Source organism: Knufia obscura (genome assembly GCF_036327395.1).
Source record: "Knufia obscura strain CCFEE 5817 isolate CBS 148926 chromosome Unknown scaffold_6, whole genome shotgun sequence".
NCBI classification, from domain to species: domain Eukaryota; kingdom Fungi; phylum Ascomycota; class Eurotiomycetes; order Chaetothyriales; family Trichomeriaceae; genus Knufia; species Knufia obscura.
This window is the reverse complement of record NW_027042692.1, coordinates 939,723-953,559: the sequence shown is the minus strand read 5'-3', so window position 1 is coordinate 953,559 and position 13,837 is coordinate 939,723. Positions and strand designations below refer to the sequence as shown.

General features: G+C 50.9%; 3 protein-coding genes across 3 annotated transcripts; all 3 read right to left on the bottom strand.

Annotated features, from left to right (window-relative positions):
* Positions 1–2,683: 2,683 nt before the first annotated feature.
* On the bottom strand, positions 2,684–5,488 carry PCL5 (PHO85 cyclin-5; the record flags this gene model as incomplete). Its single annotated transcript, XM_064874259.1, has 1 exon — positions 2,684–5,488. One exon carries the CDS (start codon positions 5,486–5,488, stop codon positions 2,684–2,686), a length of 2,805 nt encoding a protein of 934 aa, XP_064729981.1.
* Positions 5,489–9,813: 4,325 nt separating this feature from the next.
* Positions 9,814–10,451, bottom strand: GNA1 (Glucosamine-phosphate N-acetyltransferase-like protein; the record flags this gene model as incomplete). Its single annotated transcript, XM_064874258.1, has 2 exons — positions 9,814–10,205; positions 10,256–10,451. 2 exons carry the CDS (start codon positions 10,449–10,451, stop codon positions 9,814–9,816), a joined length of 588 nt encoding a protein of 195 aa, XP_064729980.1.
* Positions 10,452–10,894: 443 nt separating this feature from the next.
* On the bottom strand, positions 10,895–12,349 carry PMZ80_005840 (uncharacterized protein; the record flags this gene model as incomplete). Its single annotated transcript, XM_064874257.1, has 1 exon — positions 10,895–12,349. One exon carries the CDS (start codon positions 12,347–12,349, stop codon positions 10,895–10,897), a length of 1,455 nt encoding a protein of 484 aa, XP_064729979.1.
* Positions 12,350–13,837: the final 1,488 nt, after the last annotated feature.

Genomic DNA, 13,837 nt, shown 5'->3' with positions numbered 1-13,837 from the left:
CAACAGCCCCGCTTACGGCCCATGGGATCAAGAGCAATGTTGACCACGACGAGTACGCATGTCGACTCAGACCCGCAGCAAGAGGTCAAGGCCAGGACGGGAATAGGTCACAGGATCTTTGGACTTCGAAAATTGACTTGAAAGAAAACGAAGGAAGCAAAAGCATTGAAATTGAGGTTCCGATTGGAACGGGATATACCACGATAGCGAGGCGCTGGAGGAGCATTCTACTTTTACCTCAATACAGAAAATCAATCAGGAAGATGAACTTGGCATCTATGAACAGGCACTGTCTCCATTTGCATCAACCCGAAACCTCAAGGCATGACACGAAGCTATGTACTCTCACACGAGCACTTACTGTAAGTGCACGAACTTACCACTGGCACAAGCACCACATCTCCTTACAGCGCCGTGTGGTGACTTTCCCTGAGTGCACAGCTGCATCCGACCCATGGGATAAGCCGTAAGTCATTTCATTCACGCTTCGTCAGGTCGAGTTGTGCCTGTGACCATGCGGTTCTGCCCCTGCTTGCGCTTAACCACGTCTTCCTCCCGAATGTGACTTCCATCTCACTATCACCGGATCGTGCTTTCCTCCGCATATCCACGGTGCCGCCTTCCACGTTGTGAGTCGCGCATTCCCTGCCTGCCTATGCCTGAGTCGTAGCTGCCTCATCTAGAGGGTCCTACCTAGGTCGTGCCTTCCCTATGGACACGATACAGGTCAGGTCGCACCTGCCTTCCCAGCATGCTTGGGTGGCGCCTTCCACTCCCTATGATCGCGCCTTCCTCTTTATCATTGTGAATCGCGCCTTCCTCTCGATTACTCTGGGCCGTACCTTCCCTACTACCTTGGACCGTGTCTTCCCTGCCTACCTGACAATCTAGGCCGCACCTGCCTCGCCTACATTGACCATAGCCTCCTCGGCACGACCGGTCGTGCCTTCCTTGCTTGCCTAGTCGTGCATCCTCAATGAACACAATCCGGGCCAGATCGCGCCTGCCTACCTAATGGCTGAGTGGCAGTTGCGCCTGCGACTCCGGCATGCTTGGGTGGCGGCTTCCTCTTCATTACTCTAGGTCGCACCTTCCTTCCTTCTATGGTCGTGCCTTCCTCTTGATCACTGTGGGTCGCACCTACTCTTCCTGCCAGTCTAGGTCGCACCTACCTCCCCTACTGTCCCTTGATCGTAGCTTCCTTAACACTGTAGGTTGCACCTTCCTCGTGTCCTTATCTGGGTCGTGCCTTCCTTACCCTCAGTCGTGCCTGCCTACCCACCCTGCGACGGCACCTTCCCGCGTGATTGGAATGAGTCGCACCTTCCTCCTCGTAGGTCGTACCTTCCCTACTTATAGAGTTTGCGACTTCCTTCTATCCCACGCCGGGTCATACCTTCCTCGCTTGTCTTAGCCGTGCCTCCCTCGTGCTACATCGTGCCTGCCTGGATACATCGCGCCTTCCTACTTCTGGTAGCGGCTTCCTCACCGATCTACGTACCTTGGTTGTACCTCCCTTATCCACCTGTACCTACTTCGTCTCCCTCATCGGTTCGGTTTCGGTCGCGCCTTCCTAGTTTGCAGGCGTGAGTTCTTATCTCATGAGTAGACCGCACCTGCCTTATCGTGAAATGCAGGGGCGCCAGGTGGTGTCTGTCTGTCAGGTTCAATCCAGCACAAACGTATGTAGCTGGCATGTAAAAAGTCGTGTCTGCACTAACACCTCCGAGGTGGTGTATACTCTGGTCTTCTGACACGCCCACTACCTCACCCTGGAGGGAGGGCGTAGCTGATGTAGCGATAGGGAGGAGGCACTGAAAGCCTAGGAAATGGATGAGGAGGTGTGCACTTACCTACTTGACAGTTACGTAACACGCAGCTTCGTCGTGCGATGAGGAGACGACGGTATCCGTTACGGTAATGGCTGAAGGCGAAAGAACAGAGCAGCCGTTCATTGGAAACTTATGATTATGAAGACGTGCTGCTTGAATAAATCGCTCACTCATGAGGAGCAAAGAATCGTGCGCAGATATGGGTTGTGGCTGAGCGGAGGCAGCAGTACGGATCAAAGTCGTCAACAAATGGTAGCCGTAGGTCACGCTGGGTTTCGCCTTTAACGAGTGTGAGCTCAACGGATGGTTCGTGTGGGCTGATCAATAGTCGTCGATGGTGGGACAATCAAGCAACGGAGTAAGATATGGCCACAACCAGACATTGCAATGTTCGTCATACAGGCGAGATCAATCACATCACAAAGCGGTCTTCGAACCAGCAGCAAGACAAAATGAGGATTATGTAAATGCTTCAATTGATGCTATTCACTCGTAGAACTCAAGGCCATTGAGATCAAACGCCTGTCTTCCCCTCTGCTGCGGGTCGGACACAGATCGACGCCGAATATATGCACCAGTGAACACACGGATCGGTCGCGGTTGTGTTGTAGTTGTGACTGCGGTTTCGATTGTAAGGGTTAGGTTCACATAGTAGACAGGTTAGTCAGCACTAATTGCGCTGGTTCTGAGTCCTCCTCTGATATCGTCCTCGAAGGATGGCATTCCCACCATTGACGGGTGGAAAGTCAGGATGGGGTGATAGTCGCACATCTCGACATTTGTGCTCAGTAGTCCTTCCGAAACTTCGACATAAATCTGACACAGGCATACACAAGTCTGAAGAGGACATGCTAGTAGACACTGCCTAGCCTCCCCAAAACAATGCCGCGCTTCAGATTAATGCCAGCAAGTTCCGCAGCTGCAGAGCGTGGCGCCTGAAGCGCGAATCGTTTGTTCTGGGTTGCATGTTGTACAGGCATCCTTGGCTGTAAGTATGGTTCCAATGGTCGTTGTATTTGCTTCGTGGTTTCCTGCAAAGACGAAGGATCATCCCGAGCTTCGCAATATTCGGCGAAGTCGAGTCGCTCGTCTTCTGGAATATGATTCATCAGGTTGTGCCATTTTCTGTACTCTTCTCGTGTCTGCTGGCAATGTTCTAAGGTCTCAGACCGGCATCTTTTGAGCATCTGGGTCTTGCTAGCTTCTGCCTCCTTTGGTTGAAGACTCTGGGTCTTGTTGTAAGGCAAAGTGGATGTACTCGAGCATTGCTCGATGTCCTGGCTGGTTTGGAGTTCTGCAAGCGCTTGAGCGGCTGTTGCCTTCTCGAAGGCTTCTCGAGAGTACTTTGTAGCGTCGTCAGTGACATAACCTTCGTCAATCATTTGATTTGCAGGCGCAGAAAGCCGACTGGACGAAGTTGGTCTGATGCATTGTGCTTGTGGATGACTGAAAATTTTGAACGCTGTTTGAGGACGATCAATGGTTTGTAGTGTGGACGCAGCAGGTCGTCTAGGAACGGATTGTTGCCTTCGCCCAGCAACTTGCTGCACATACTGTGACGACGACTGCTGTTGCACGGAGTTAAGGTGTTGAGAGAACCTCTCTGCACGTTCCTTGTCCGGTGGCGCGGTCGAGGAGGAAGCCGAAGTCAACCACGAGGCGGTCGAAGAAATCGATGACGATCGAGATCTTGAAGGCATCGAGAAGATATCAGAAGCAACACTCTCCGGAGATGAGGTCAATGATCGATCCGGCATATGCTGGGCTGGTGCCGATTCATATTCGCTCCACGAGCGCTGAGTCTGAGCACAGTGGCGAGGCTGAGGTGGCGGACATGTCTCCAGATTAGCCATGGGACATCGACCCTTATCAATGTTGCCCAATGCAGATGCAGAAGCTCGACATCGCAAGTTTGGCTTACCAAACTGTGGTGTCCACATGCTTGACAAATCGGTACGGGGTGTGGTTTGTGGAGTCGGCAAATTTGCGAGAATAGGTCGTGGCGGAATTGCCGCAGTCACTGCAGGACTGTTGAAACGCTCGTTGACGTTGGGGAAGTTCGAAATGCGTTCAGTACTTGGAAGCTTCGGCAGACATTCGAAAGCGCGAGTCGTTTCTTCTTCTAAGGTGCTGTCGTTGAAACCCTCTTGCAAAGGACTATCGAAGACTGATCTAGCCAGAAAAGAGTGCTCTCTGAATGGCATGATCGTGGAAACGTAGCCTTCAGTTTTCTTTGGGCATTTGATCACATCTGTGCAAAGGCCTCGCAGGTTCGACAGCCACCAATTTCGCAAGGAATTGAGGCCATCCTTACACATGCTCTGCAAAAAGCACTTCTGTCCTGCAGGTCCAGTGCCGGGGCCGGGTGGCTGTTGATCAAAGCCACGTCCGCATGTGTCTGGATCCATTGAAAGCCGGCACACGTTGAGGACAATTTTGCTCCAATTTTCAAAAGTGTCCTTTGGCACATGGAGATCCCAGCAAACGATGCTGAGATATCTTCGTTCGTTGTCATTGATCTCCTTGAGAGGGAGACCAGATATCTTGCTCCAGGCCCGAGCGGAATAATTCCGATCCTGTAGGTACTTCGAGGCCAATATCAAGGCTGTCAAGAACATACGCCTTCCACATTGCATCGCGCGACAGCCCTGGCCAGATTGGCTAGTGGATGGCGGCAAGCATTGCTTGAGCAGGATGAGGTAGTAAAGTGCAATCTGCAACGTCGAGTAACTTGTTTTGGATCGTCTCAAAGTCTCCGTGATGAAGACTTGGAGTGGCAGAACATTCGAGCCGTTCTGCTGCGCACCTGCATCGGTTCCGAACATAGGGCCCGGCCAAATCGAATAAATGAGATTCGTGCAAAACAGAACAATCATCTTCACAATGGCATCCGTATGGTCGGTATCTCTTCGGAGCCGCGGAGGGCCTGCGGCTCCACTGGTGGATTGGCCACGGCGACGACTCTGAAAGAACTCAGCTTGTGTATCAGGTTGCACACGCATCCTCGACCGTTGTACATCGGTGGCAACACGTGATGTATCTAACGGAATTGCGGGCAATGCTTCTTGGACAGTCGTGCATGAGGCCTGTGGTTTACCACTCGCTTTTGGCCGGTAGGGTACATTCTGTGTGACATGCTTCGCAGCAGGACCAGCAGTTGGGCCTGTCGGAGTGGCAATGCGGGATGAACTTGAGGCATCTTTCCATGCCGAAGCATTATTTTGCGGGGCCGTTTGCACGATGCCCTTGCTCACATCCTTCCATGACGCCAAGTTGTCGGTCTGCCATCTGCACCTTTGCTGTTGCTCACTGGAGACCTGAGAGGCCAGCAGCGACCTGTCATCTTCGCTTGAGGACAAGCTGAGGTCGGCTACGGCGCCATAGCTTTTGTCCCCGATGTCATCGGATGAGTTGCTAAGAGGGGATGTTGGTATGGTGGAATCCGATGATTGACTGCATGAGTCTTCCGATGAACTCTGAGAGAGATCTTCGAACCCAAGGTATCTATCGTATCCCACATGATAGTTGTTGTTAAAAGCCGGCTGCTTCACATTTCCATTGTACGGCAGTGGAAACGGACCAGAACTTGAGCCCAGATATGCATCCGGATCTTGTCCGATTGGGAATTGGCTGATGGAGAATGAGTCGTAGGTCATTCTCTTTTGTGGTATTATCTTTTCAATGTAACGAATGTCCTGACAACGACTGCTAAAAGCGAATGCGCTTCAAATAGTCGAAGAAGGATCGAGTTTGTGTGTAAGAGAAAACAAACGGGTAACGAATGGTGGCCTTCACCAACCTGTCAAACAACCCTCGAGCACTTGACTTGGAGTACGTGGTCAGACCCAAGTAAAGTAATATCTGCGTAGGAGCTTTGGTTCAAACGAAGCCAGTGCGCCACGAAACAGATATTGATGTTGTATGCTCGTCACTAGAAGTATCTAGTGTAGACAGGTCTGGTGGTGGGCTGTTGACAGGTCGCTTCGGTTCAGAGTGTTCTTTTCGTCCCAAAATCATGGCTATCCTTTTGTATTAATAAGGAGTGGAGAGTGTTGTAAAGAGGAGTTGAAAAGTAGAAGAGTGTCCTAGGTGACTCTTCACCAGGCTCCTGCGGTTAAGGTGATGGAAGATCGAGTCTCTTGCTGCTGAAGGTGGATGCGCTTTGTGTCTTCCACGGTACGTGCGTCTTGGAACAATGAGCTTCTGGTTGAGAGAGGGGGCTAATAAGGTCGCGATACCGGGGTTTGGGGTTCGAGTATTGCTTGATTAAGTAGAGGGAGTATTAAGGCGGTCGAGTAGGATGTAATCGTATCTTTAATGAGGTACTTGAATGCGCCTGAGAATGTTCTGTGGCGAGAGTGATGACTCTAGTTGCGTGTATTGCAATTGTGGTCTTCATATTGAGTCAGCGAATGCTCGAGTGCTTTAGCTGCGTATGATCGATGCCTATATATGCGGCAGGCGCAAGTGCGCGCACGATTGTCGCATTCTGGTTCAAGCAGAGCCAAAGTATTAGTATTGTGATGTTGGTGCACTTACGATTCAGTCCCTGTTGCTCGTTCGAGCGCTATAATTATTCATCGTTCTCATGGTTGCTTCGGTCTGGGGAGTCAGAAGCCGGAAGTCGACTGGGGAACATTGGTTCTTATTCGGGAGGGCAGTGGCGACCGGGCGCTGGGGCTGATCGGAGAGGCATGACTCAAGTTGGGCACGTCTCCGAACCGTCAACGCCTCACATCTGGAGCAAATCCTTTTTGTTTCGCGCCACCTACATTTGCAAGCAGGCAGCACATCCATTGGTAATAATAGGCTGCACATCTTGATTGAGCTGCCTTGCACTTTGAGAAACTACGCTTCTACGATTTAGATGCTGCGCAACGCGCATAGTCTTTAGCACTTGACAGTTGGAAGTCGCTCGAGCAAGAAGCCGCAATGACCAAGGATTAGGCAGGCGCCATCATTCCACGGCAACTTTATGAATATCGTGGTACCCAATATATGTGCAGTACCAGATCGCTAGCCACCACACCTTCAACTGAACCATTGCCAACTATGTCTCGCTTGAATAGTTGAGCAACAACCAATGGCCTAGAAAACGGCATAGGCCAACTGGTCGTTGGCCTCCAGTTGTCGGTACCCGCCGAAATCGCTGCATTGCACACCTTCAGTGAAAACTCCAAAATTGCTCCTTTGTGCCGCGTAACATAAATGGAACTATTCCATTCAGTTTTAGCACTGCTGCCTTTTGCGATGTACATGATCACATATCATGAATTCAGAATCGTAGTGGGCGCCGTACGCGTATATGATGGGTGCAACAGTGGGCGGACGGACGAAATCAACGGGCAGGTGACACTCATGTCCAAGGACTGAGCATGGCTGCCTGCACAAGTCGGCAAAGAGGTGTTGCGCATGCAACAAGATGACGAAAACGATGGAGTTGGTGGCGGCTAGCCAGTGAGAACGCCTGAATTGCAAGCTGGAAGGAAATGGGCGCAGGTGAGTCAAGATGAGGTGTCGCACTTGAAACGAATCAGAGCGACGTGGGCCAACTCGCCTGGAACTGCACTTGGCCATTTGCCTTCGATGAGGCTCGATTTCTCGATGGTCTTGCTGACAGTTGCCGGGCCTTTTCCCGACTTGATTTGCGAGTGGCCAGTCATGTCCCACCAATCTTGGCAGCATAATCGTTGTTCCGAGGCGATTTCTCACCCACGTCTCCGAATGCTCTCCTGATATGTCAGCGCATAATCTCGTGGTCCGTCTCGCTGTGCTCGGGCCGGATGAACATCGCACGTAATAACCCGATACCATAACATTGTACGACCCCGGCTGCTGTATCAGGCACAACTCTGCATCCAAGCAGGGCGAAGCAGGTTGCCAGACTTGTCCTGCATCGAGAAAAGCATAAACCTTGGTGACTGGACGTATCCAGGGTAGACAATGAGCACCAAGAGGGACAAATCGAGCAAAGTCGCCCATGATTGGTCGAAGCTGCTAAACAAGCCGGACTAAGTGTCTGGATCAAACCATCCAGATCATGTGAACTGCAATTTATGCCACGTTTGCTGAACGGCTGGCAATTATTGTCACGAATTCGATGCACAGCAACCGTCATCAGAGCCTTGAGCAGATCTGGATTATCATACCACGCCCATGGTACTAGAGGCTGATGCTGCTGTTTGCCTTATCCGTGTGCATTTGGTTCAGTATGGTGGGTGTGCTTGGCCTTGATTGGTAGCCACGGTCACCTGAGAGGCAAAGCTGAGAGTTCTTGAATCACCACAATTCGTAGCCGGTGGCTGGCGCCTGTCTTGATCCCACAAAAACAAGTATATCATGGTCGGCTGCTCTGACCAATGCCGAGCTCGCGATGACGAATTCAATTCTGCTTCGAATAGGCATCAGCAGGCTGCTGAGAAACCATTATGTCGTTCTGTGGCTTTGCAACTCGTGTATCGAGTAGTGTACCAGACTTCGAGTGCCGGGCAAGTTTCTCTCACGACATGACTGACGGCAGTATAGTCATGTGGTTTGCTCCACAGACAAGAAAGCCTGATCGCCGTGCTTGCAAGTTGCCGCTTGATGTTCCCAGAGTACTCATGAGGCCGAGAAGGCAACTGTTGTGCCAGGTCTCCATGCACAGATGGTACAAGGCCCTACCGCCTCGCTCAAACTTCGTAAATGTCGGCCTTCAAGTCCTTCACACTACATTGGTGCCCATTGTAGATGTCGAGGTCCCGATTGGCAGGATGTAAGTCACAATTCCCAGTCTCCACACCATATTGGCATTGCAAGTTGGCAACGTGATCTTAGGCGGCTAGCGAATGTGCTGAGAAGGACCGTCATCACATCCTGTCCAGGAGAAAAGCTTCGCGGCGCTGCTGCCTTGTGAGACTGCAGCACGCTCTTCCATAGATGGCCACATTTCATGACACACGATATTTGAAGGCCGCGGCCAGGCGATGCGGCACGGAGGCATTTCTCCACATCTCTTGCATGGCTTGATGTGATTGAGAAGTGTGCAGTGGGCAACAAATCAACACGTATAATCACCTGCTTTGCTTGCAGTTAACGTCTCAGGAGCTTGCATTGCTATGCCGCGTACCTGTCCCGGTCCCATGCGCCGTCGCCGCTGTGCTCCCTTGTCCACAGCGCGCAGTCATGTGGGTAAGATACTAAGCTGCATCAAGCCACAACCACAATCTTGTCGAACTAAGTTTTCATATAGTGAGCCGCGTATGCTTGTCTTGAGTTGAGCTGGATCTCACATAGGCACGAATGCATGCCGTTGGCATACTACTTCGCAAAGACAGCAAAGCCGCTACCGTGGTAAAGCCAACAATTGATGCCTGATCAAGAGACACAAGCAGATCGGCTCAGAGCATCGTCAAGATCGCATGACAGTAGCCGAGATTCCTCTTCCAACACGAAGAAGTCAACGGTGGTCGATTGCTAGCATGGTGTGCAGCAACATGAGCAAGCTGATTACCTTTGTTTGCTCTACCGTTTCATACTTTGACTGTAATCGCAGTAGCAGCGACTGAGTCGAATGAGCTCGATTAAGAGGCGTTGCACAGACGTCACAACGGTAAAGGAGCATCGCAGGTGGAAAGGAAGTTGAGTACGATCGGGGAATGGCTTTCGAGAAATCCTTACTACTATCTTATCTTAGCGTATTTCTGTAGAGCTTGATGCCTTACTGCCTGCATGCACCGCCCTTCGATGCCAGATGGCAGGCACGATAGGACAGGTAGGAGCAAAAGGCCAGGACTTCGTAACAGTATAGGGAGGGTGTTATCTATTTGGATGATGCGGTGGGCAGTTGGGGGCTTCATGGAAGCTGTTCCATGCTGCCTCTTCTATGAAATGTCTCCTGTAATCTATATCTTGCTGGTCTGATGCCTATAGGCCCTTGTCCTGTAGATATCTCCTTGCCGAAGAATCATGCCTTGTCTCTCGTCCTGCTACCGCCAGGCGATCAGTAGTAGTGTGCCATTTCCAGGCCTGCTCTCTTGAACCCACACTTCACGTAAAAACCCTCGTTGGCCTCGCTGCAGTCCAGAATGCACTTGTAGCAGCCAACCTTCTCAGCAACGTAGTCCAAAGCCTGTATAATCCTCAGACCTAGCTTCTTTCCCTGCTGGTTCTTGTCCACCGCAATGTCTTCAATATGGCCAACCATGCCCATATTGTGAATGAACTTCCGTTCAACTAACACCGCACCTGTCCCAACCACCTTTGACGCGGAGTCGCAAATAACGAGGATGTAGTATGTGTCATTTCTCGAGGCCATGAAGTCGTATCGCTCGTTGAAGGCTGTTTGTGAGGGCTCGCCAACTGTTGTGAGCACTCGGAGGCAGTCGAGGTATCCTGAGTAGAAGATCAGCTATCCTCACCAAGTACGCGCTCAGAAACCATACCTGTGCTGTAATCGCTTCTCCTCAGCGGTCTGATAGTGTAGCCCACTTCCTGCAGACTGGCTTTCACCGCAGGAGAAATGAGAGACTCCGAGAAGAGGTCTGCATTGTCTCCGACTGTCTGCATCTCTGCGCCTTTCGACACAACACCATTCGTGCTCATCTGTGAACCTTCTGTGGGTGTTTGTAGTTCCGCCATGTTGTGTATATGCCAGCAACCAATTTCGTATTGACCAATTTCTTATTGAACGGGTAGTGTATTGGTCTCAAAGCTCAGACGTGGGCTTGAGTCGATGTAGTGCTGACTACATGCAGATCAGAGAACAAAGAAAGCTTTCACGGCGACACGTTGAGCTGCGAACATTCCATCGACCATCACTTTTGCACAATGCATTCGTCGTCACGTTTCAATCACAGCTGCAGGGACGATCAGCTCAGGCATGAAACAGATCAGCACTTTCTCGCTTAAGCAGCTGAAACATGCACAATTGCAGATCTCGATCATGGCTTAGGGGCTAAATTTAGAGGCTGCAAGGTACGCGAAAAGCTTCGTTCGGGCGAGCCAGGGCCTAAAATAGAGAAGTCCTTTGGTTCTTGATTTCTACCTATGCTGCTATTGGATCCTTCTCGAGGTCATACAAGTCACTGATACTGAGGCTGCAAGAATGATATCCTCGAAGGTGCGTCTTTCGTCAAACCACATACCTCCCTGAAGTCGCCGAACTTCTCTCCCTTCTTGCGTACCATATCTGCCCACTGTGCCATGCCCACACTGTTCGCGACTCCTCCAGCCATCATACTCTTTTCCAGGTCTACAATACCATCATTGATGAAGAGCCGCACGTACGACCGACGTAAGTTCTGACCGAGCCCAGTGTTGTTGCATGTTACCTTCTCAAAGATGACTCTGCCTCCCATGGGCGTCACATCGCTCGTCTTCCACTTCCGGCCCGACTTCCTCATTTTGTTCGGCAGAAAGCCTGCTCCCTTCGCTTCATCAAGGATGCCAAGAGTAGCAAGAAGGGGAACGATATCGCCATCGTGGACGAAGCTGAAGTAGACGCCACGTGCCTTGCTGTCGGCCAGGAGTGTCGTCGTCGCATTCAGCCACAACCAGCCCATGGCTCCTGCAAAGTCATTGCCCGGACCTGCTCTGTAAAAGTGTAATAGATCTCGTCCATACTCGAAGTCCAGCCATTCTTCGTGCGAGAAGACATTGCACCAAGGACTTGAGCCACGGGCGAGAATCTCAAAACCACACAGCTCCATCATGCCGTAGATCTCCAGCGGACTGAGGTCCAAGCCGCCGCTGTGAGCTTTCAGCCGCTCAGATATTGGCTTCGTGAAGACTTCTTGCCATGCAACCAGCTCTGCGTATCCACGGTCATGACCGTTTACCTCGTCTTCGACATACTTCAGGCATGTATCGCCCGGTGTCAGTGTGTCTCCTCCGCGGTCGGCCGTCTCAGGAATGATTTGTAGTTTCGCTGAGGCATCGCCCTCCCATGTGGCGCCGAAAAAGCCATTGCCAAAGTGCTTAGCTGTTTCGATATCTCTTGCTGCGCTGCAAGTCCAGAAGTTTGCCGTTTGGTCAGCTTTGACTAAGTGATCATACCGTTCGCGTAGCTTTTTGCCAGTGTTGAAGGATTGTAGAGTTCCCGCATACGGGCCTGCGTCGGTAAGGTCGTCGAATGACGGGTCACTAATGTTAGTAAAATAAGTCCATTCTTTCAGGAATTCAAGGCTTTCAGATAGCTGCACGCCTGGCGCCTGCAACCTGGCAAGCAGAGCTATGTGTCGAGTTCCGGCATTCAAGGTTGGATATCGTTCGGCATGCCGAGACATCATATGTACTTGGTCAATCTCGCAGCTGAGAGGCAACTGTTCTGAACCACTCTCTGGTCTTCTCGGGATCCAAGGACCGTTGCCGCCAAGGTGATAGAACAGATTCCATGTCTGCTCCAGTGCATCTGGACAGATGTAAGTCAGATACCCTGGCGAGTCTGATGGGCATAGGGCTTGTTGTACCCAAGGGGTGTTGTAGTAGAGAAAAAGCAAGGTGACGAACGTGCCAAGGACTGCTGCTCTTGAGACCATTTTGCGCTTTGCAATCGAGTAATACATGGCTATTCAACCTCGATCGCGCAGTTCATTTTGCTGTATCCTCGTAGAAACTTTGGATGTATCAAGGACATCGCGGTGGATCAGGAACGATCGTGCTGCGCTGTCTAACACAAGCCAGAAATTGAACAATGCACGATGTCACATTTTTATTCGCACCTTAAGTTACATCGAACCCATCTTCAACGGCAGTCTTCAAACTTCCTGCATCTTTGACCGTTCACAGAACAGCAAACACTATGTTTATGTCGCGTTTAGATCCTTCCAGGTGCTAGGACAGACGAAAAGCTCTTTACTGTTTTCGAAGCGCGCAGGCTGCAGAGCACATCTGGGTTCTGGCAAGCTCATAGCATGAGGACTTCGCCGCACGAAATGTTTCAGAACCACTACCCTGCCATTTCGTACAATCGATGGCATCGTGGCTAAAGTCCGAAGACTGACCTATGCTGCGAGATGAGCATGAGCATCAAATCTTCCAGTCTTCCCAAAGAGTAGCTATCTGATTTACTAGTTGTCTCGTGACCTGAGATACGAAGGGGGAAGGGCCATGATACTTGGAGGTCTCACAAATGCTAGGCTGGCCGAACGCTTATTCGACCCCCGGACATGTGCGCACGAAAATGGCATCACAGAGCATGGATTACGGTTACTCGAGCTACGTAAGCAATCACCACCATGACTCTTGGCTCAACCTACCCTGGTTGGCACCTCTCCAGGTAGCGACACAATTCACCGATATTACTAACCTCGATATAGAAGTGATGCCGTACCTCGAGGATACCTAGCAGATCGTGTTCAAAGAGGTATGGTGCGGCGGTATACTGTCTACTCTAGGACTAGAAACATAGTTGAATCCTGTCGTTACATGGTGTGCTGGATGAACCTTCGGTGCAATCCATGCTGGATATCAGTTCGAGCAGTCACACGCATTCATCAGGTAGTTGCCGCTCTTCTCGGCCGTTCCATACAGCTCCACATGCTACAGTTGGGTCACGCTCGATTAATCTAGCTGTGCACATGTACATGGGTGTATAGCTTATGTTCTGGACCACGATTCTGGACCTGGGCAGGCTCGCAGTAAAGGGACCTAGCTGGAAAGCTGTATCGTACAAAGCTGCAATGCCATAGGAGTTAAAGTTTATACTCACCACAAAAACCAGGGCGCGCCTAAGTAGTCACTGAATCCGACATGGGGTCCTTTGCAGCCCCAGCGCTCGGTTGTCTTGGTCTTCTTGGGGCATATGATCCACGATATAGAGCAATGAAGTTTATCAGGCACTTCTTGCATTCGCGCTACAGAGGTACACTGCCGGAGCACGTCACTTGCGCCGAAGTCGTCAGGAAACGAGAGACTGGAGACATCAATTTGCCGTTCAGATGGAAAGTCTTCCTTGGCGTCGGGAATGACAAGTCGTAAGCGAAAAATGTGGATATTATTGCTTATGTCACCTACCAATAGTCAGC